Consider the following 21,001-nt stretch of genomic DNA (forward strand, 5'->3'; position numbering starts at 1 on the left):
ACTGTCCTGAATATCTAGGGTAGGAGTGTTTGCATAGAGGGGCTGCGTGGCACAGTCCTGGGATATCTAGGCTAGGAGTGGTTGCACAGTCCTCGGATATTTAGGCTAGGAGTGGTTGCATAGTGGAGCTGCGTTGCACTGTCCTGAATATCTAGGCTAGGAGTGTTTGCATAGAGGGGCTGCGTGGCACAGTCCTGGGATATCTAGGCTAGGAGTGGTTGCACAGTCCTCGGATATTTAGGCTAGGAGTGGTTGCATAGTGGAGCTGCGTTGCACTGTCCTGAATATCTAGGGTAGGAGTGTTTGCATAGAGGGGCTGCGTGGCACAGTCCTGGGATATCTAGGCTAGGAGTGGTTGCACAGTCCTCGGATATTTAGGCTAGGAGTGGTTGCATAGTGGAGCTGCGTTGCACTGTCCTGAATATCTAGGCTAGGAGTGTTTGCTTAGAGGGGCTGCGTGGCACAGTCCTGGGATATCTAGGCTAGGAGTGGTTGCACAGTCCTCGGATATTTAGGCTAGGAGTGGTTGCATAGTGGAGCTGCGTTGCACTGTCCTGAATATCTAGGCTAGGAGTGTTTGCATAGACGGGCTGCGTGGCACAGTCCTGGGATATCTAGGCTAGGAGTGGTTGCACAGTGGGGCTGTGTGGCACTGTCCTGGATATCTAGGCTTGGAGTGGTTGCACAGTGGGTCTGTGTGGCACTGTCCTGGATATCTAGGCTTGGAGTGGTTGCACAGTGGGGCTGTTTGGCACAGTCCTGGATATCTAGGCTTGGAGTGGTTGCACAGTGGGTCTGTGTGGCACTGTCCTGGATATCTAGGCTAGGAGTGGTTGCATAGTGGGGCTGCGTAGCACTGTCCTGAATATCTAGGCTAGGAGTGGTTGCACAGTGGGGCTGTGTGGCACAGTCCTGGAATATCTAGGCTAGGAGTGTTTGCATAGAGGGGCTGCGTGGTACAGTCCTGGGATATCTAGGATAGGAGTGGTTGCACAGTCCTCTGATATTTAGGCTAGGAGTGGTTGCATAGTGGAGCTGCGTTGCACTGTCCTGAATATCTAGGGTAGGAGTGTTTGCATAGAGGGGCTGCGTGGCACAGTCCTGGGATATCTAGGCTAGGAGTGGTTGCACAGTCCTCGGATATTTAGGCTAGGAGTGGTTGCATAGTGGAGCTGCGTTGCACTGTCCTGAATATCTAGGCTAGGAGTGTTTGCATAGAGGGGCTGCGTGGCACAGTCCTGGGATATCTAGGCTAGGAGTGGTTGCACAGTCCTCGGATATTTAGGCTAGGAGTGGTTGCATAGTGGAGCTGCGTTGCACTGTCCTGAATATCTAGGCTAGGAGTGTTTGCATAGACGGGCTGCGTGGCACAGTCCTGGGATATCTAGGCTAGGAGTGGTTGCATAGTGGGGCTGCGTAGCACTGTCCTGAATATCTAGGCTAGGAGTGGTTGCACAGTGGGGCTGTGTGGCACAGTCCTGGAATATCTAGGCTAGGAGTGTTTGCATAGAGGGGCTGCGTGGTACAGTCCTGGGATATCTAGGATAGGAGTGGTTGCACAGTCCTCTGATATTTAGGCTAGGAGTGGTTGCATAGTGGAGCTGCGTTGCACTGTCCTGAATATCTAGGGTAGGAGTGTTTGCATAGAGGGGCTGCGTGGCACAGTCCTGGGATATCTAGGCTAGGAGTGGTTGCACAGTCCTCGGATATTTAGGCTAGGAGTGGTTGCATAGTGGAGCTGCGTTGCACTGTCCTGAATATCTAGGCTAGGAGTGTTTGCATAGAGGGGCTGCGTGGCACAGTCCTGGGATATCTAGGCTAGGAGTGGTTGCACAGTCCTCGGATATTTAGGCTAGGAGTGGTTGCATAGTGGAGCTGCGTTGCACTGTCCTGAATATCTAGGCTAGGAGTGTTTGCATAGACGGGCTGCGTGGCACAGTCCTGGGATATCTAGGCTAGGAGTGGTTGCACAGTGGGGCTGTGTGGCACTGTCCTGGATATCTAGGCTTGGAGTGGTTGCACAGTGGGTCTGTGTGGCACTGTCCTGGATATCTAGGCTTGGAGTGGTTGCACAGTGGGGCTGTTTGGCACAGTCCTGGATATCTAGGCTTGGAGTGGTTGCACAGTGGGTCTGTGTGGCACTGTCCTGGATATCTAGGCTAGGAGTGGTTGCATAGTGGGGCTGCGTAGCACTGTCCTGAATATCTAGGCTAGGAGTGGTTGCACAGTGGGTCTGTGTGGCACAGTCCTCGGATATCTAGGCTAGGAGTGGTTGCATAGTGGAGCTGCGTTGCACTGTCCTGAATATCTAGGTTAGGAGTGGTTGCACAGTGGGGCTGTGTGGCACAGTCCTGGGATATCAAGGCTAGGAGTGTTTGCATAGAGGGGCTGCGTGGTACAGTCCTGGGATATCTAGGATAGGAGTGGTTGCACAGTCCTCTGATATTTAGGCTAGTAGTGGTTGCATAGTGGAGCTGCGTTGCACTGTCCTGAATATCGAGGCTAGGAGTAGTTGCATAGTGGAGCTGCGTTGCACTGTCCTGAATATCTAGGCTAGGAGTGTTTGCATAGAGGGGCTGCGTGGCACAGTCCTGGGATATCTAGGCTAGGAGTGTTTGCATAGAGGGGCTGCGTGGCACAGTCCTGGGATATCTAGGCTAGGAGTGGTTGCACAGTCCTCGGATATTTAGGCTAGGAGTGGTTGCATAGTGGAGCTGCGTTGCACTGTCCTGAATATCTAGGTTAGCAGTGGTTGGACAGTGGTGTTTATATGATGCAGTCCTGCTGTGTCCACGGTGGGAGTAGTTATACATTGTGGTCGTGTGGCAAAGTCTTGGGACGTGTAGACCTGGAGTGGCTGCCTGGACAGTGGAGGGTTCGGACAGTGGAGATGCGTGGCCCATTCTTAAAGTCTCTAGACCTACCACGGTTGGACAGTGAAGCTAAACGTCAGTCTATGCCCGGAGTGTTTGGGCAGGGGGCTGACCCGACCCGACCCCCTCAGAAGCAAAGATTAAAGAAGGGCTGTTGGGCCAAAAAGCTGTTGCTTGCCAGACCACCTTTGTGCAGCAAAGTCCCTGCCAGGCGTAAATTAATGAGCGAAAGGCTGTTCCTTTACCTCCTGTTTTTGTCCAGGATCGCGTGTACATCCTTAGAAACTGTCTGATGAGGGCCTTTGTGTGTCCCTTGCGGGTCACGGAGTCAGTGACATTGGTGCGGCGCTGTGTCTCGCCCGGTCTCCGCGGTGGGCCTCGCTCTAGGCTGGCGTGGGACTAGACCCGGCGCTGCTCTCTCGCGGCGGCTGGAGGGCTGACCTGTCCCTCTCAGAGAAGTCTCAGAAATAGCGGAATACACCGCAGCAAAGCAGCGTGCCGCGCCTGCCCTCTGCGGGTGATCGTGTGTACTGCAGTAACCGAGGAACTTCATGGGCGAAGACGAACCTAATACAATATGCTTAGAAGTAATCGGCTGCCGCCCTTTTCATTTGGTTCATTCGAGCCTGCAGCCAAGGAGCCCTTCCACACCTTCCCCAAGGTTATAGTTGACCCTTCGGGTATTGTCTCAGGTATTTTAGCAACATGGAGCACATTAGAGGAAGGTTGTTTTTGCCTTTCCTAAATTTTAGTACGAACCTTCTTGCTTGTGTCCCGCAAGAAAACACCCATTAATAGGAAATGCTCCGCTCCCGCCTATAATGAATGCTTTCATTTAAACCTTGTTCCCCCCTTGCAGTGGCACTGTTGCCTTCAACAGCCTAGCTGTTGGCCAGTATTAGCCCGTGCGGACCTCAAACTGCGTAAATAGCTATTTGAGCTTAGTTCAGTCAGTGGCCCACACACGGCATTCATCATACAAGGGCGTGCTGCGCTTAACCTTTGTGGGCATCCTCACCAGGTATATTTATTCTGCCCAGCCCTGTGGATCGGACCTGCAACCCTTGTACCTGAAACGCTCTATTATTGGTTAGTGCTTTTCTACCCGCCCATTTCAGGGAGCTTATGTAGCAATGCTTTGGTTTTAGGCCATGCTCTTAAAGCTACAGTCCACTTGCAATAGTTGCCATGCAGATTTTTTTCACCTGTCCCAGCTGTCCCAGCTCCCTGTCGCCTGTCCCAGCTCCCTGTCGCCTGTCCCAGCGCCCTGTCGCCTGTCCCAGCGCCCTGTCGCCTGTCCCAGCGCCCTGTCGCCTGTCCCAGCGCCCTGTCGCCTGTCCCAGCGCCCTGTCGCCTGTCGCAGCGCCCTGTCGCCTGTCCCAGCGCCCTTTCGCCTGTCCCAGCGCCCTGTCGCCTGTCCCAGCGCCCCGCTCCCTTCTTTGTCGTACGCAGTGGTGAGAAGAACCTCGGGTGGTGAAAGTGCCAGGTGTATATTGCTTTTTCATTGGAACTAGACAACTTGCTTCAATAGGATCCTGACCACCGAGGCCCTGGAAAGGCTAGTCAAACTCATAAGAGTTTAGGTCGCTCTGGATACCAAACCCTCTCCCGCTCTGGGTAAACGGAGTCCTGTGCTCCCTTTGTACTGCTGCCATGCAATTCCCTTTACTACGGCCCCCATTTCCTGTTTTACTTCTTGTACGTCGCACTTCGCTCGTAGGTCCTCTCATCCGGTCTGTATTTTCTTTCTTGCTCTAATTTTAACAGTTCCCTTTCCCAGTTCATCCTTCTTCTGATAGCGCTAGTGATCTTTTGTTATTAACTTATGTTCCCAGTTTCGAATCCCTCCTCTAGTCCTTTTTGTGGCTGCCCTCTTACTTCAGTTGTTCTCCTTTTGTCCTGGAGAACTTAAAAAGCTCTTGAGACACTGGTACCTTTCTTCTCGCTTCTCCTCCAAAGTCCCTATTTTACACCCAGTTGCCACCCTCTCGCCCCGTGTCCACCCTCTTGCCCCTGATCATCCTCTCATTATTGTCCTTCTCACCACTCTTTTTTCCCCCCTTGCACCCCACAGTCCTTTTCCCGTCTTCTCACCTTTGGCCCCCTCGTCCCTCCGTTCACCCCTTTTTCCCACGCTTCAATGTTGTTTTGCATTAGATTTAGTTTGTCGTTGTGTAATGGCATCTGTCAACGACAATTATGGCTAGCCAATTTTAGAACAGAATTGCAACAAACCACAAAAATATGTATTCTGGATCAATCTTTTTCTTCATTCCAGGTATGTGCTAGAGGTGTCCTTTGTTTTTGATGAGGAATTCATGCACACACCTAAAACGTGCACCGCTTTTACTTTAAATCCCGAGGCTAATCCTCTCCAAATTTGAAATGATGAATCATAGATGAGTTGGCCAAATCTTGTGCTGACTCATATGATGGGTAATAAGTTATTAGTTATCCAAGATGCTCTTTTGTCATGCGCTAGCTGTTTCAACCTCAACTCCAGAGGAATTGTATCCTCTATTTCACTTACTTCTTTGTTATGTGTAAGGCCCTGGAGCTTACAAACGTACACACCAGTGTGTCAGCACCCATTCAAGCCAATAGTGCTAAAGAAGTCCACTCCAATGGCTATGGAGTTGCTGAGTAACATAAAGTACTTCACAGTTCACTCATTTTTGCCCATTCATCAATCATCTATCATTGTTTGACTCCATCTCCTAGCTCTGCTCCCTTTTGATGGCTCTTCTCTTTATTTTTGCTATTTACCTCTTTTCTAGTTAACTGGGACTTTTTTCAGTTTTTATCTGCTCACTATAGCTAGTCCCAGTTTGGAGTTGGCCCTTCTGTTTCTCAGAACCTCTCCTTGTCTCTGAAAGGGGGAAATCTATTAGTTTGGGACTTGTTTGTTCATTTTTCTTATCATAGGAATTGCATATCTTAGGAATATAACATTTGAAAGCAGGTGAGGTTTGCCCTGGTGCTGTGTTGCTTTCTAATCCTGGTGCCGTTGTGTCTGAATCTTGTTCCTGCTTTAAATGTTTGTTGCCTTTTGCCAGCTCTTCAGCCTCCTAGCGACCATGCAAACTGTATAGATTCCTCTCAACCTTTTAAAAGTGGTCATGTAAGCGAGTAGAATAACAATGAAATTCGTGATCACGTTTTGGTCGTAGTGACATCTGCCATTTCGATGCTCGTCTTAATCAAGCTGGATTGAAACTACATTGAAAGACAACGTCTTGTAATTCTATTCACCAGTGGGAACTGCATGTAGAATTTGGCTTTCAAATTGTCTAGCATGATGAAATTTGTGAGTTCAGAGCTACAGTACAGATTCTTCTTATCCACAGCCTCAGATTGTTTTGGGTGGTACAGCACAAACCGCGGCATTAGGAACGTCGCCGGCTGTGCAGACTGGAAACCCTCAGAGAGCTGTGCAAGGGACGACGGCGCCCTCCACTGCTGCTACGGTAAGCTTATGCTTGCGTAAAGTTTGTGCTCTGCGAAAGCTTGCGGGCTAAAACCAGTCTCAAAGATAAAAGAGCAGGTGCTTCCTCGGGCAGAGGGCCAGCTGTGTAAGTAGGGACAGTGGTATGAGAAGCTGGCGGTTTGCGGTCAGTGGTCCAAGCCACATTAGTCTAGGGATTCTGTGTTCAGTATCCAAGTAATGGTCTGCTCTCTCTATGAATATGGAGTTCTTTGCTGGTTTACGTGGACGAGGATGCTTCTTAATTTCAATCGAAGGCCACTTATTTTCATGAGTATTTCTCTATGAATATTGAGGGCACAACTTGTTGGTAAAGAAAATGCCTTTCTGTTTTGCTAAAGCATCCTCATCTTGAGGTTTGTTTTTTAGCAAGGGATGAGGCGGTCAGGGGCAGTCGTCCGTTATCATATTGCAGGTCTGGTGACTGCCTTGAACTCCACAGATCTTGGACCATCAGTGGCAGGGAGGATCTTCAATTTTATGGGGTAACTCTTCTTGCTTAGCATTCCTTAGGAAAGGTGTTCTTTCTTCTTCTCAGCGTGCCTCTGTATGTTGTGTTCATCTCCTGTACCTTCAGACTTTTCTCTCCCTACTCCTTGGGATCCCAAGGCATCTTCCTGGACGTTAGTGTATGGAGTTTACAGCTTGGAAGTGTGTGCGCAGCTCAGAAAAGAGAATTGGCAATATGTCCTTTGCCCCGGTGTAAAGGGCTGGATAGAGATATCTCTTAAAATGTTGATTATTTTGACTAATGAACTCTCTGTTCTGTTTACAGGAAACTATGGAAAATGTGAAGAAATGTAAGAATTTTTTATCAACGTTAATAAAGCTAGCCTCATCTGGTAAACAGTCCACTGAGACTGCAGCTAATGTGAAAGAACTCGTGCAGAACCTGCTGGTAAGAGCTGTGCCCAGCATGCAGACTGGTAATCCTTCCTTATAATTAACATGCACTGGTTAGTCTGCACTCGGGTAGCATGCTTTTTCTTAACCTAGAAATGGAGGGCTTGAATTATCTGTGTTCCACAATTTGATTCCCATCTGTTTTTAACACTGCCGTCCCACTAGTATGTGAGCCTTTAAATAGAGATTTACAGTTCTAGTTTGTGGTTCTTTGACTGTGGAAGGGGTAAGATGCCTACACTTGGATTTTAAACTCTTCGGAGAGTAGTTGGGGGTTGTGATCACAAAGTAGATATAGAATGTTTGATCTGAAGTTTCTTGCAATGACTAAAGTAGAAAGAGCACAATCCCTCTGTGTGGCATGGAATCCATCAGCATTTGTGCACCTTGCATAGGCATCCGAAATGAACCAGAGCCTTCGCATCGGCATTCTAGCCCCTGGGACTAATCAAAATACTGGCTTATGTTTTATAGGATGGGAAAATCGAAGCAGAAGATTTCACCAGTAGGCTTTACCGAGAGCTTAATTCCTCACCTCAACCATACCTTGTGCCTTTTCTGAAGGTGAGTCTATTTCTTGTTTGGATTTTCATTGTTGCTTGTGCTCTGATTGTGAGCAGTATTCTTTGTGAGAAATCCACAATAGAAGGAAAGGTTACAGGACTGAAGTCACCTGTCTCGTCCTTTACTTGTGAAATCATTGATGTAATGTGAAAGGCTTCCACATTTATTTATCGAATTAAGTTTTGCCAAAAGCTTTGTTTTGAGTCAGGAAGACACAGGGGTAAGAATAAACTTAGCAAAATGAATGCAGGAGAGCCTGCTTCAAGCAGAATATATAGGACGAATTAAAAACTGATATTCATTTTAGATACCCAAAAGAAAGTACATATATTCCAAAAGTTTGGGCTGAGAAATCTTAAGCCCTGTAATTCCTAACACTCGCACGGTTTACTTGTGAGAGAAGGAGCTTTTACTTTTCAGAGTTATTCTCCGGGCATAATATAGTTGAGATCCATCCCAAAGAAAGTCTTAGGGCCTGAATTGGATGTTGGCGGATGGGCTACTCTGCCACAATGGTGACGGATATCCTTTCTGCCGAAATATAAATACCATTATATCCTATCTAAATCAGCCCCTAAATCGCCAAGACGTAGGCTCTTAATAATTACTCTTCCAATGACCACCTGTGCAGGCTACAGTGCACCAAAGCCATGAACCTGTTTCTGGCGGTCCTTGATGACTTTCCATAGCATTTTGGATCCTCTGCAAATCGGCTGCAGCAACAACCTCTATCAGTAGACCTAGCTACAGGTGGTTACAGTAGTGCAACCTGGTAAGTACTCAGGCCAGCGCCCCATTTGTGTGTTGATCCTAAGGGGCTTCTTCAAACGGTGCAGTCTGGACTCAGTGAATTAGTTTGCACATTTAGGGAGAGGTCCTGGTCTAAGTGCTCCCAATGGATTAACTTTCAAATCCAGAATCAGTGGCTCTTGGCAGTATAAAAGTTCTAGAAGAAAAAGATGTTTATCTTAAGTTACATTGAAAGTCCCTTATGCCTCTCTTTAAAAAGCAAGCTGTACCTCCGTGACAGTCATTTTTGTGTGTTTGAGGCATTAATCTCAGACTGTAAGGGAGCAGTAATGCGGATCATCATGGAGCATGTCCATTATTTCCAAGTGTTAAAGTCCCCACACAGTGATGCAACCTCTAGTTCTGAAGATAATTTGTGTAATGCCGGGGGGTGGGGGATGGCGGGGGACTCAGAAACCAGATTGGGGGATCTGATTGCTCAGAAACAAGGGTCGTCACACACGCAGGTGGGTGTCAAGCTTCATCAGGCAGCTCCTCGTTGGGCCGCGCTGCAGTGCCCTCGAGGGGACTTTTGCCAGAGGTCTTTTTAGCATAAGATGCTGATGTGAAGTGTAGGTGGAGGTGCTCTAGGTGTACATTGGTGTGAGTTAAATTAAACATAGATAAGAGATACCCTAGTGACTTTTAACAAATGGGTTCTCATGTTACTGCTAAAAGTAGTAAGTGGCTGAACGTAGCGGTAATGATCCACTGCAGCTCATATAGTAGTCTGTGTAAAGGTCAACCTGTTTCTTGACACAAGTGTTCTCATCGATCAGGGCAATTCCTCAGGACCAAAAACCTAATCTACTGGTGATTGGGGAAGAGGGAGTGTGGTATTAGCAAAAAGTGACCCAATCACATCAAGTATGTGAAAAAAGTGAGGGAGGCCTCCTTAATAGTACAATTAGGGACAAGGAGATAAGGTGAAAAGACTAGGGAAGGTCCCAAAATCACTCAACTTATAAGAACCCTACGATGTATTTCCCATATATCTCAGAAAGCCAAAAACAATTCAAAATGTGTACCGTGTAAAGCAATTAAAATCATATGATAAACAAGAGCCCTAAACAGTGTGTATAGTATAAAAATATACAATTTATTACAGGATAAATTAAAACAATTGTTATACAGCGTGATGATAGTACCCAAAATCACAAACAATTTCAATATAAAAATAAGCAATTAAAATACACAATCAATTTAAAAGTTAGTCAAGGAGTCAGTTGTTGTAGTAGTCGACGCAGCGTTTCGGTGAGTAAGCGATACCACCTTCTTCAGGACAAAACAATTCTGTGAATAAATAATTTAGAAATCCTCTCGCATTCAATTTAGAGGAGTTTTTGGATCGAAATCCCTCAGATATATAGAGCACCTGGTCTGTTAAATTCCAGATAGAAGTACCTTGTTATATCGGGAACCTCGTGTTGGATAAGGATACTGGAGGGGGGCCACCGTTTTGTAAATTAAAATTCACCTTCACTTGGGATTCTATGTCCCTTGTTACAGCGCCACTGGATGCCTTCAATTCTGCCCGCAGTGTCAGAGTATTTTTAGGCACGGTTGTTCATCAATTCAACCTTTTCATTCGTAATCGGCCTCCCTGCTCCCCTCGCAGACCTTCTCACAACGTGTCTCCTGGGCGATCCACCAGTCGTGTTTAATTTACAAAACGGTGGCCAGGTGCTCTATATATCTGAGGGATTTCGATCCAAAAACTCCTCTAAATTGACTGCGAGAGGATTTCTAAATTATTTATTCACAGAATTGTTTTGTCCTGAAGGTGGTATCGCTTACTCACCGAAACGCTGCGTCGACTACTACAACAACTGTGACTCCTTGACTAACTTTTAAATTGATTGTGTATTTTAATTGCTTATTTTTATATTGAAATTGTTTGTGATTTTGGGTACTATCATCACGCTGTATAACAATTGTTTTAATTTATCCTGTAATAAATTGTATATTTTTATACTATACACACTGTTTGTGGCTCTTGTTTATCATATGATTTTAATTGCTTTACACGGTACACATTTTGAATTGTTTTTGGCTTTCTGAGATATATGGGAAATACATCGTAGTGTTCTTATAAGTTGAGTGATTTTGTCACCAATCACATCAAGTACATGTCCTCACAGTTTAGTTTACCTGGGGATATCTAAGAACCGACCCAAATTTGGTAAGGTATTGACCCCATAGGTTATGGCAGAGACCGCTAGCTGCGGAATAAAGAGCGTCCAGCATGCTAACTCTGCAGCGACCTACCTCTCTGTGCCACCCTGTAAGGTCTCTGTAACATTGGAGCTAGTTCTGCTGTTTAAAACCTTAACGCAGTTCTCTTATTTGAGTGATAGCTCTGCTGTTTGAGGCCTATAACGTTTGTGAAACCCGAGAGAGAGTCCTGCTCTCTGAAAGATAATGCTATGAAAACCAGGGATGCTTAGACTCCTCTGTTTGTTTTTGCATAGCTAGGTTTTAATTTCAGTACCTCGTGTGCGTAATTGAATATGACAGCAGTGTGCAGGTTCTGTGCTCCTTGGAGCACTTCAGCCCTGCTGCAACCCATTATTTTTCTTGATTGGCTTTAGACCAGTGAGCCACTTCTGATGGAGCTTCTTCATCCTTTGCAATTGATGTAGAAATACTTTTGTTTATATTTGTCTTGTAAAAGCTGCACCCACACCATATTTTGTAGTACGTTTCCGGTTTGCAGGCGATGGTTAGAATTGTTGTGTGGTGTTACAACAAGGCGATGGAGCAATCTGTGTAATTGAGGTTTGAGAAGTGCTCATATGGCACTTTAGACGAGTGACCTTGGGTTTGAGAAAAGATCATAGGATTTAGGCGGATGGGTGAGTCGCAGGAGAAGTTTTTAGGGCTATTTTGAAAATGACGGAGGCTTACAATTATAAATCTGAGAAGAGCATTCAAGAGAGGGTTCATGGTTGAAACATTAGCTGGATTGTGAGGTGGCGTACATCAGTTTTATGTATCAGGTCAGTAGTTAGATTTGCAAAATAAAAGGTGGATGGTCGGAGAGTGGGAAGCAGGCTATTGACTGATTTAAATACTAGTACAGCAAATGTACGGAGAACCTCCTATGCACTATCAGCTGGGTTATTATGTGTTGTGAATGGTGGACCAGAAAAGTTTGCTTTACTTTGTTTGATAATATTCGGAGCTGTCATTATTAACTTTATCTTAATGTTTGTTTTCCAGCGGAGTTTACCTGCCTTGAGACAGCTAACGCCAGACTCTGCGGCCTTCATCCAGCAGAGCCAACAGCAGCAGCCACAGCCGCAGGCCACAACGGCGTTGACAGCAGTGATGCTGAACAGTTCTGTGCAACGCACAGCAGGCAAAACCTCAGCAACTGTAACAAGCACTCTTCAGCAGCCTGTGATCAGCCTCTCTCAGCCCTCGCCTGTGGCCAAACTTGGCCATCCCTCTCCGCTGGTACAAGCACTAACACGTTTACAACACTGTTTAAGTGTCTCTCCCAGTAAATAATCTGCATATAGCAATACACACTAGGTAGCCGGTAGCACTGCCTGTTCAGGGTTTTAGCTGTTATTGTCCCTGGAAATCATGATTTGTTTGACGCATCCTGATAAAGACCAGTGCCGCTTTGATGTGTGGGGTGTGCTGGCTCTAAAGAGCTGTGGAAGTGAATACCACATTGGCTGTAGGATGCCAGCTGTAGTTGTCATGAAGGAGCAGAAATGCCTTATCTAAGCACAGTGGAAGTGCTACAGGGGAGGATAGGTTCCCTCTCAAGTTAGAGCTTTGGGGAGAAATTCCCGTGTTAGATGGGGGCAGTGCCTACAATCTATTGCTGCTGTAGCTCTAGTTTGGATAGAAGGAATGACTGTTATTGGTAGGATGAGTGCCTGCTTTATGCAGGAGAGTTAATTGAACACTTAGGAGAGGGTGGTGCTGTAGACAAGGGGTAGGTGATGGCTATCTATCTGGAATGGAATGCCTGCCTTATGTGAGGTATGTCTGATACTGTTTTTGGGACAGGGTTGGCTGTGGCATCTGCATTTTGTCAGCTCTAATCCTCTACGGTCTGATATGTTTAATGGCCGTTGGAGCAGGCATTCCCAATACCCATAATTGTGTTTGGTTCCATAGATTTATAGATGCTTGTGTTTTTGAATGCAGTTGAGCAATTTTTTTTTGTTTCACATTTTGTATGTATAAGTGTGTTATTCATATTTGACCTGTCCCCTGCTGGGTGTTACAAAGTATATCTGGGATTTAAGTGAAAGGCTTCATTCAGTTATGCTCTACTTTTTTTTTTAAAATGCCCAATTGAGAGCCATTGCTGCCACCACAGGAAACCTTCCATAAGATTGTGACCATGTCCCCCACACTAAAAAAAAAAAAACATTTTTCTTAAACTGTTTCCGGGTTGCAGTGTACCTTACTGACTCGGGCTATGGGAGTGGCTGAAACAGGAGACCATAGTACATCTCAAAAGTGTCTTCAAACAATGGACTAACATGGAAATAAACTCAGTACACTCATTTAAGGAGTGCTTACGTGCTTCTCAATACCCTCTTTGGACATTAAGCGCTGTGCCCTAAAAATATACTGTTGGAAGGTGCAAATACAATTATGTCGCCTTGCATGAAGTTGTGTCATAGAAGAAAAGCAACATTTTCTGTTTCTGTATTCTGTGTCCCAGGCCCAGTGTGTTTGTCACCATGTGCTTTGTTTTATTTGCAGGTAATCCAGCAGACACATAAACCAGGGACCCTTGTTCGGCCGCCACAGGTAACCTTGACGCAGACCCCCATGGTTGCACTAAGACAGCCTCACAATCGCATAATGCTGACAACGCCACAACAGCTCCATTTAAATCCGCTACAGACAGGTAAGGCGCAGACTGATACCATTCGTTTTCCATGGCGTTGAGTGGGGTTCAGCGCTTTGCTATAGTATCCTTTCAAACAACATATTACCCCATCTGTTTGGCTAACGGTGAAAAAGCCCACATTCCTTTTGGGGGGGAGGTATAATAGGAGGCATACTGCGGCTGAGCTAATGGGATTATATTTAAATTCCCCAGAGCTTCTCTCAAGATGAGCTTTAATGTGTTGTGCTCCAGGAGTACTCTTCCTGGGCTGGCTGGCTGTTTACTCTTCCTGTACAATTAGGGTCTAGACCCAGAACACTCTGTGTGGGGAAATGCCCACATAATGCCAACTTCGTTGATTTTGCAACTTCAATTTGTTATATAAAATTATTTGGACTTCGCCTATGATTCAGGTGGTTTTGTGCAACTCTAAAGTGTTTACTTGGTGCCTGAAGGGTGAAGGTTGGGAAGGAATATCTGATAGATAAGAGATAAGATGAATGCTACGAGGATGGAGGGCGTGGCTGATAAGTTAGCAGGGGTCTGTAAATCAGACTAGAGAATAAAGAGGCGGTTATGGTTGTATTGGAAGATTATAGGTAAATTCTGTAGCTTGCTGGAATCAAAAATGTGCTCCTGGCTCCTTATGATATGTTTAAATGTAATGCTATCCGCACTTTAGTACCCTTTGAGTGTACCTAACAAGCTCCTTTCATATGTCGTGTAATTATTGCCCTTTTTGTGCTGCATTGGAATGATTGCACCACTCCATGACTTGCTGCCACACTCTCACCTGTGTTTTATGCTCCGTATCTGCCCCCCCTTCTATCTAAGGCCATGTCTTGCGGGTGGAAAGGGAGTAAGACCTAAGTCCACAAACTGTACATTAGCTTTCTCTACTACCTCTCATCTAGGTAGGGGCTCTCAATGATACGATGTTTATCTTGTCATCCCTGACTGCTTATGCTCGCTCTCTATCCCCCTGACTTAGGGACTTTAAATCTCCTTTGCCATGCAAGCTAAAAAAATGCTGTAAATAAACATCTTTTCCCCTTCCTGCTTAAGCCCTGTATGAGGACTGGAAGCCTGACCAAGTGAGTGGGTTACCTAGAAGTGAATGAGGCCGGAGCCAGTTTCCGTTGGATAATCTTACGCTAAATGAGAATGGCGCAGAGCTTGGTGCAGGGTACCAATCATGCAAAACAAGTAGACCTTTCTTGAGGAGAGGACCGTTTGAGGTTTAAGAGTAGCAGAACTCTTTGCACTCTTTCTGATGGTCAGTTCATGCTGTATGACAAAATAGTTCTGTGGCAGGCCCTGAAGCACTGGCATTTCATGAGTTCCATTGTTAAATTACCTGTAAAACACACCAATCTTCTTTTGGTCAGCGAATGTGGAAAGTTTAAAAAAAAACTTTTTATTAAACAATAGTCCGCTTTAACAAACATGGTCATATGCTTACAATGAGTTGCATGTAGTTTCATTAGCGTAGAGGTTCTGTTAATCAAGACCCGTTCGAATCTTAATAGTCAGAATTTCCCAATCACAGACCAACACCATGCCCCCCCCCACACCTCCCCCTGTCCATAACTGATCAATGCCTCCCAATCCCTCTATAATCTTCCCATCGCTGCCAAACTTTTTCCCATTTCTTGGGACAACCCTGGCTTTCATATATTGTCTTTTCCGCCGCACAGCACCAGTCCATATCTTGTTTCCACTGAGAGACCATAGGTGGTTGGATCGCCCCCCCATGCCCAGGCAACGTTCCTTTTGCCAACCATAGCAGCCACCTGTAACCAGAGTTTTTGATATTTGGAAAGTTTTGATGTGGAGTGCAACATATATCCCCTTTCTTAAAACGTGGGCGTTGTTTAGGCTTGCTTGCTGCATGTAATAATGGGCTGATCTTTATACGCTACCTGCTTTTGTAATTTACTAACCTATAATAGGTTGTGGAATACACTGTTGCTGCTTCTTCGTCTTTTCTCTCGTACCCTGTCATCTGATTAGCATAGGAGCCTCAAGTGATGGGTTGCCTCTGGCTCTCCAGCTCTGAATCTACTTTTACTTATAACAGCCTTTTTGTTGTTGTTTGTATTTGTCTTTGTGACCTGGAGATAACTGAGTAAATGCATATCACTGTATAAACATTGAAAACTAAATGAAAATTTTGCTTCGACAGTCCCAATGGTAAAACCCGCAGTATTATCTGGCAGCAAACCTCTTTCAACAGTTTCGGCACAAGCCTCGGCAGCACAGAGAAATAAGCTGAAGGAGCCGGGGGGAAGCTCATTTAGGTGAGTAACACCTCATCTGTAAACATTTAAATCCTCCAAAGTTATAGCTGTACTTTTTTTAATGAAGGTATCCAGAGAGTCAACTTTTTAAGTCCACTCAGGCTACCAACCAAACACTGATTTGCATATGGCTGGGTCCAAACTGGAATGGCATGGTGAGCAAAATCACGATGGATTTGGGCCCAGATCACTGTACTGGGGTGAATGTAGGACATTGTTCTGCATTCTGTCCATCAATAGTTCTTTGTGCACCAACCAAACACTGGGCAGGCCAGACAGCATGCCAGTTGCCACTTTGGAGCGAGTGCATGATAAATATAATTCTACAAATAAGCTTAATAAGCCTGACTCCCCTTATTACCCTGAATTTCTACGGAGTTTAACAATTTCGAACTGCCTCTAGGTGAGTTGTTACTCAGTCATTTACAAGGAAAGCGTGCCAGATAAAGACAGGATGTTAGGCGAAAGGTATGGCAGGCAACTGTTTCATTATTCCTAATTCAGTAAAATGTGCTAATGCAAGCAATTTTGGTTATGTATATTTAAAAGCTAAGCAAACCTTGTTTCACATGCATCTTGTTTTTGTTTTGAGAAAGTGCGCAAGTAACATTTCTTATAATTTTTAATATGGTTACGTTGAACTTTGTAACAGATTCTATTGTTCTAGAAATGGTATGGTAGAATTATTTATGTCCACATATTGCAGTGAGCAGAGCACAGGAGAACACTAATGTCCCCCTCCTGCTTAGAGGCTGCTTGGAATACAGACCATTATTAGGAATGATTGTTGCCACTGTTTGACCAAAGCTTTCCTGGTTTTTACGGAACTTTTTCCCTCCTTTCTGAAATACTGTGAGAGGGTTGTGATGTTGTTTCTATGAGTGAGAACATGTACGCATGTCGAGGTACAAATGAGTTATTAATTGGGTAGATGACTTGGTGTACATGGACAGCTTAGCTTGGTGTCTGAGCCTCGCCCCTGCCAAGTGTTGGCTGTAAACTTATTCCTCTCTGGTTTGTCTGTCATTGTGCTTCTTGCAAGGTCTCGTTAGATCTGCTCTCTAAGTGAAACATTATACACTATATCAGCGTAATTATCATTCTGAATTTATTAAGGATGTTTTGAATTCTACATATATACATGTTGTTTTAAGCACCGATCAAGGAGTATCTCTCAATATATATATATATATATATATATATATATATATATATATATCCTACTGGCGGTCGCCAGTAGGCAGTTATAGTTAGGATTTTTTTCAATGCAAAATCTCAAAATTCTATTGCGAATAACTTAGGCGCCGGTTGACGAATCTGCCTGAAAATTTCCTCAAATTTGCCTTGCGGAGCTCCGGTCCTTCCCTGAAACTGTCGGGGGGGATTCGTCAAGCGGGGGCAGAGATAAAAGGGGGGTCCCAAAACGTGTTTTCCCCATGTCAATTTCCATAGGGCGGTCAACCTCACTTTTAGCCCGAACGGCTGAATGATTTCCACCAAACTTGGTAAAATTGTAGGGACTGGCAGCCCGATGTGCCTTTGCTATGTCTCAAGATATGTGCTCCAGTGGTTTTTACGAAAATTAACTTTGAAAAAATATATATTGGGCTACATTGGGCTATATATATGTTAGAGCCCAAATGTAGCCCAAATATGGCCACCAGAGACAAAAATAAATGTAGCCCAAATATCAGCCAGATGTAGCCCAACTATAGCCCAATGACAGAATGTCCCAGAGTGTTCTAAAGAACAACTAGAGCGCTAACAGTCTTACTTATGACAAAAGTATGGCACACCTGAAGTCATCTTGATTGGAATAAAGTGTTAACACTTAAAACATTTAATTTGCAAAGGAACAAAATGAGGGGGTTCATTTTGCCATAGAAATTATGATTAGTGCTGAAGAAAGAAAAATTAGGGTACATTTTGAGTGACTTCTCAAATCCTCTTATATTTCATAAAAAAAATTCTGATATGCAGTCTCCCAAGATGGCCACCAGAGACAAAAGAGCCCAAATGTAGCCCAAATATCAGCCAGATGTAGCCCAACTATAGCCCAATGACAGAATGTCCCAGAGTGTTCTAAAGAACAACTATAACGCTAACAGTCTTACTTATGACAAAAGTATGGCACACCTGAAGTCATCTTGATTGGAATAAAGTGGTAACACTTAATACATTTAATTTGAAAAGGAACAAAATGAGGGGTTTCATTTTGCCATAGAAATTTTATATATATATATATATACAAGTTCACAGTTACCCTAAAGTGCGGGTTGCACTCCTGGTCAGCACGTTCAAATTGAGGCGAGAAGCAAACATCACCCAACGCCAGCAGAGCCTGACGCGTTTCGGGACTACGCCCTTCTTCTGAGGCTACTCTGCATACTGTGTGACTGCCAAACATCAGACTCCAGTACATTTTCCCTTTTTATTATTTCCACAATCAAACTCAGGTGAGTACTTTGAAACAAAACCAATTGCATTTTGGGACCGGTAGTTTTGTTATCATAACACCCCAGTGGGCTGATGGCAGGCATCCAGTAAAATATTCAAATCATCACGGGGATGTGTGCTGAGTTCGCACCCACTCCAGTTTATGCCAGATAAGTCCGCACCACTGATTAGCACACCGGCGTCGGATAACTGTGTAGTTCCCTTGTGATTTGCAACAAAATCTTAGCAGCTACAAGCCTCACTGTATTGACAGTCAGTGGCCTTGAGCCTGGAATACTGGCCCTGCTGAGCCGGTCGTCGAAAGGAACTGAGTTGCCAAGGAAAACGCTCTGATTGGCATAGAAGCTGCTCCTGCTGAATGCACATCTTCATGGATATATTGGCCCAGAGGATGCAACTTCACGAGGAGGGTGCTGCTCCTAAAAACAATTGCCACTGTGCCCGCCTGCTGCAGTGGTTTCATCCAATGAGCCCTGTTCCAACATGAGTTTTCCGCGGCTTCCCTCACAGAAGTGATGCATAAACAAGATTGGGTACGCAAACTGCATCTCCTGCACTGCTGTAACTGCTGTGCCAACCAGCAGGTAAATGCTGCGCTTCTTCCACGTGGACTTGACGTTTTTTCCAAGTAAATGGAAGAGACAAAAAGATGTTAAACTGAGTTACACAGTTAATAATTTGTTTCATATTATCTGCTCTTCAAACAGTAACTAGCCCCACAGTATACTGGGGACTGTAGCCACAACGTTTCTCTTATTGTTGGTCAGAGAGAATACCAGAAATGAGGGCTGTAGCACCTTACTGTAGATCGTAGCGGACATGACATTCCCACATGTATTCCCATTGAACTGTGCAGTATTTCGGTTTGTTGCTACATTAAATAAATATATTTTGGTTAAAAGAAACAACTAAGTATTGGGCAGCGCAATAAGCTATTGTGTCTGTCTGTTGGTTGACTGCTGAGTTCTAGATTCTTGCACCCCACACTACCTCCATGAGAAGCGTTGGACTGCTCACCCTTGTTCCTCTCTGAGTCAAATACGGAAAGGGTTGTACTTGTACAAATTTGCAAAGCCCTAGTAGGAGAGACACCAGTGGCGTAAGATCTCAACCACCATGATTGAAGCTTAGTTACCTCTGTGTATGTTCCCCCAAACGGGGATCCGACACTGCTCATGTCCATACATTTTTAATTTGTTTGGAAATGGCTTTCTAACATCTTGGAGCATTAATTTAAAATGCAAAAATGCCCACCAGATGCCACCACACATGCTCACGCAAGGGCTCTTGGAATACTTTTTCTTTGAGAAAAGCATTCCAACTGGCCACGCTTGCATGTGCCGTGATGAGCCGGGATCCATCTTGGACAGACTTTCTTTTTTAATGAGAAAATTAATTTCAAGATTTACACCAATGCTTAGTAATACATTTGTAAACATGTCGTGACACTGGTGGATGCTTAATATTTTTCCTTTTTAATAATCTGTGTCCATGGAAACTAGCAATGGGTCTGGAATGGACTTTCCAAGGTGAGATTTGTTGGATTTGCCAATGCGTGCTTAGTGCTTTAATACCTTGCAGTTTAAACGTACAGAAATTCATGCCTGATCATTCCGTTCCAACCATCAGGAAAGCCCATGCGAAAAAAGCTTGTAAGACTACACATACATCTGCACTGGAATTCTGCCCAATCGCCAGATCTATTATAACTGATACCCAAAAAAACGGAGGCTCTGAAGTAGGATTTTTGTGTAGCTTTTACACTCTTTAGTATTTAGGCATCAGTGACCGCTGTGAATGAGGAGCCACAGCTCGTCTTGTCTGCTTCACATAAAGTGGTTGTTGAGAGAGTGGAAACTTTTTTTTTAGGTTTTGTTTTATTTTGGTTTATTGCAGCATAAAAGACAACACTGCAGCAATGATCTTAAAAATAGAAGCATTAAAAAAACTTCTGTACAATTCCAACGTACAAATACATTTCATAATAAATTTCAGAACACATTTCAAATGTAGGAAGTAACAATTGGGATATCCTTAGAGGTGAGAAAGTAGACTATCCTCTAAGCTGAACAATAGAAAAGGGAAAGGAAGGTATACTACCTAGCCATTGGGTTTTTAGCTTGCCAAGGATCAAACCAGGATAAAACAAGCCTGGCTCTTCATTAATCTGCTGCATTGCCATTTTAGGTTTGCGCTGAGGAATAGCTCCACTGCTTATATCGACATCCGTTATTTGAGTAAAGTTAAAATCTCCCCCTAATATATTCAGAGTAATTGGCCAACCGAAGACACAGCTCCGACAATGGCTGGGGGTCTTCCAAGGTTGAGCCATAGAAAGAAACTAAGGAACAACTCTTCCTGTTAATTTAAATTTCTGCCACCACCCATGTTCCAGATCTCTGTTGGCTCATGCTCCACCCGACCCCGAGCTTCCTACTAAGAGTCACCCCTCTGAGGGAGGCTGATGCAGAGGAGTAACATATTAATTGAAAGGAGACCAATTAACTGAAGATGATTTTGATTTGTTAATGTGTCTCTTAAAGCAAGAAGGGAGACGCCTTCAGCTCAGCATGCCAGTCAATAACTGCCTGGCGCTATTGAGACTTGTTCAGTCCATAAACATTTACTGAGACTATCAGACCGTTCCAGATGGGAACCCCACTAGACGTGCTCAGTTCTTAAAATCAGACTCTTCAACAGACGGCTAGCCTGTTTGATTAGTTTGGTTATTCCCCTTCCTGCAAGAAACCATCTTTGCATCTTGTTT

At 44.7% G+C, this 21,001-nt stretch overlaps 1 protein-coding gene across 4 annotated transcripts in view; it reads left to right on the forward strand.

The window, feature by feature from the left end:
• TAF4 (TATA-box binding protein associated factor 4) overlaps window positions 1-21,001 on the forward strand; it is a 241,635-nt gene that overhangs the window by 173,611 nt on the left and 47,023 nt on the right. For 3 of the 4 annotated variants that reach the window (XM_086932869.1, XM_086932870.1, XM_086932871.1), the window contains exons 5-10: window positions 6,221-6,340; window positions 7,133-7,255; window positions 7,735-7,824; window positions 11,836-12,072; window positions 13,348-13,495; window positions 15,663-15,777. In XM_086932869.1, the coding sequence (XP_086788995.1) occupies window positions 6,221-6,340; window positions 7,133-7,255; window positions 7,735-7,824; window positions 11,836-12,072; window positions 13,348-13,495; window positions 15,663-15,777 (833 nt within the window). The remainder of the gene's footprint in view (window positions 1-6,220; window positions 6,341-7,132; window positions 7,256-7,734; window positions 7,825-11,835; window positions 12,073-13,347; window positions 13,496-15,662; window positions 15,778-21,001) is intronic. The other variant, XM_086932872.1, reaches the window with a different exon arrangement.

The sequence above is a fragment of the Lissotriton vulgaris genome, chromosome 7, assembly GCF_964263255.1.
Source record: "Lissotriton vulgaris chromosome 7, aLisVul1.2, whole genome shotgun sequence".
Classification (NCBI taxonomy): Eukaryota; Metazoa; Chordata; class Amphibia; order Caudata; family Salamandridae; genus Lissotriton; species Lissotriton vulgaris.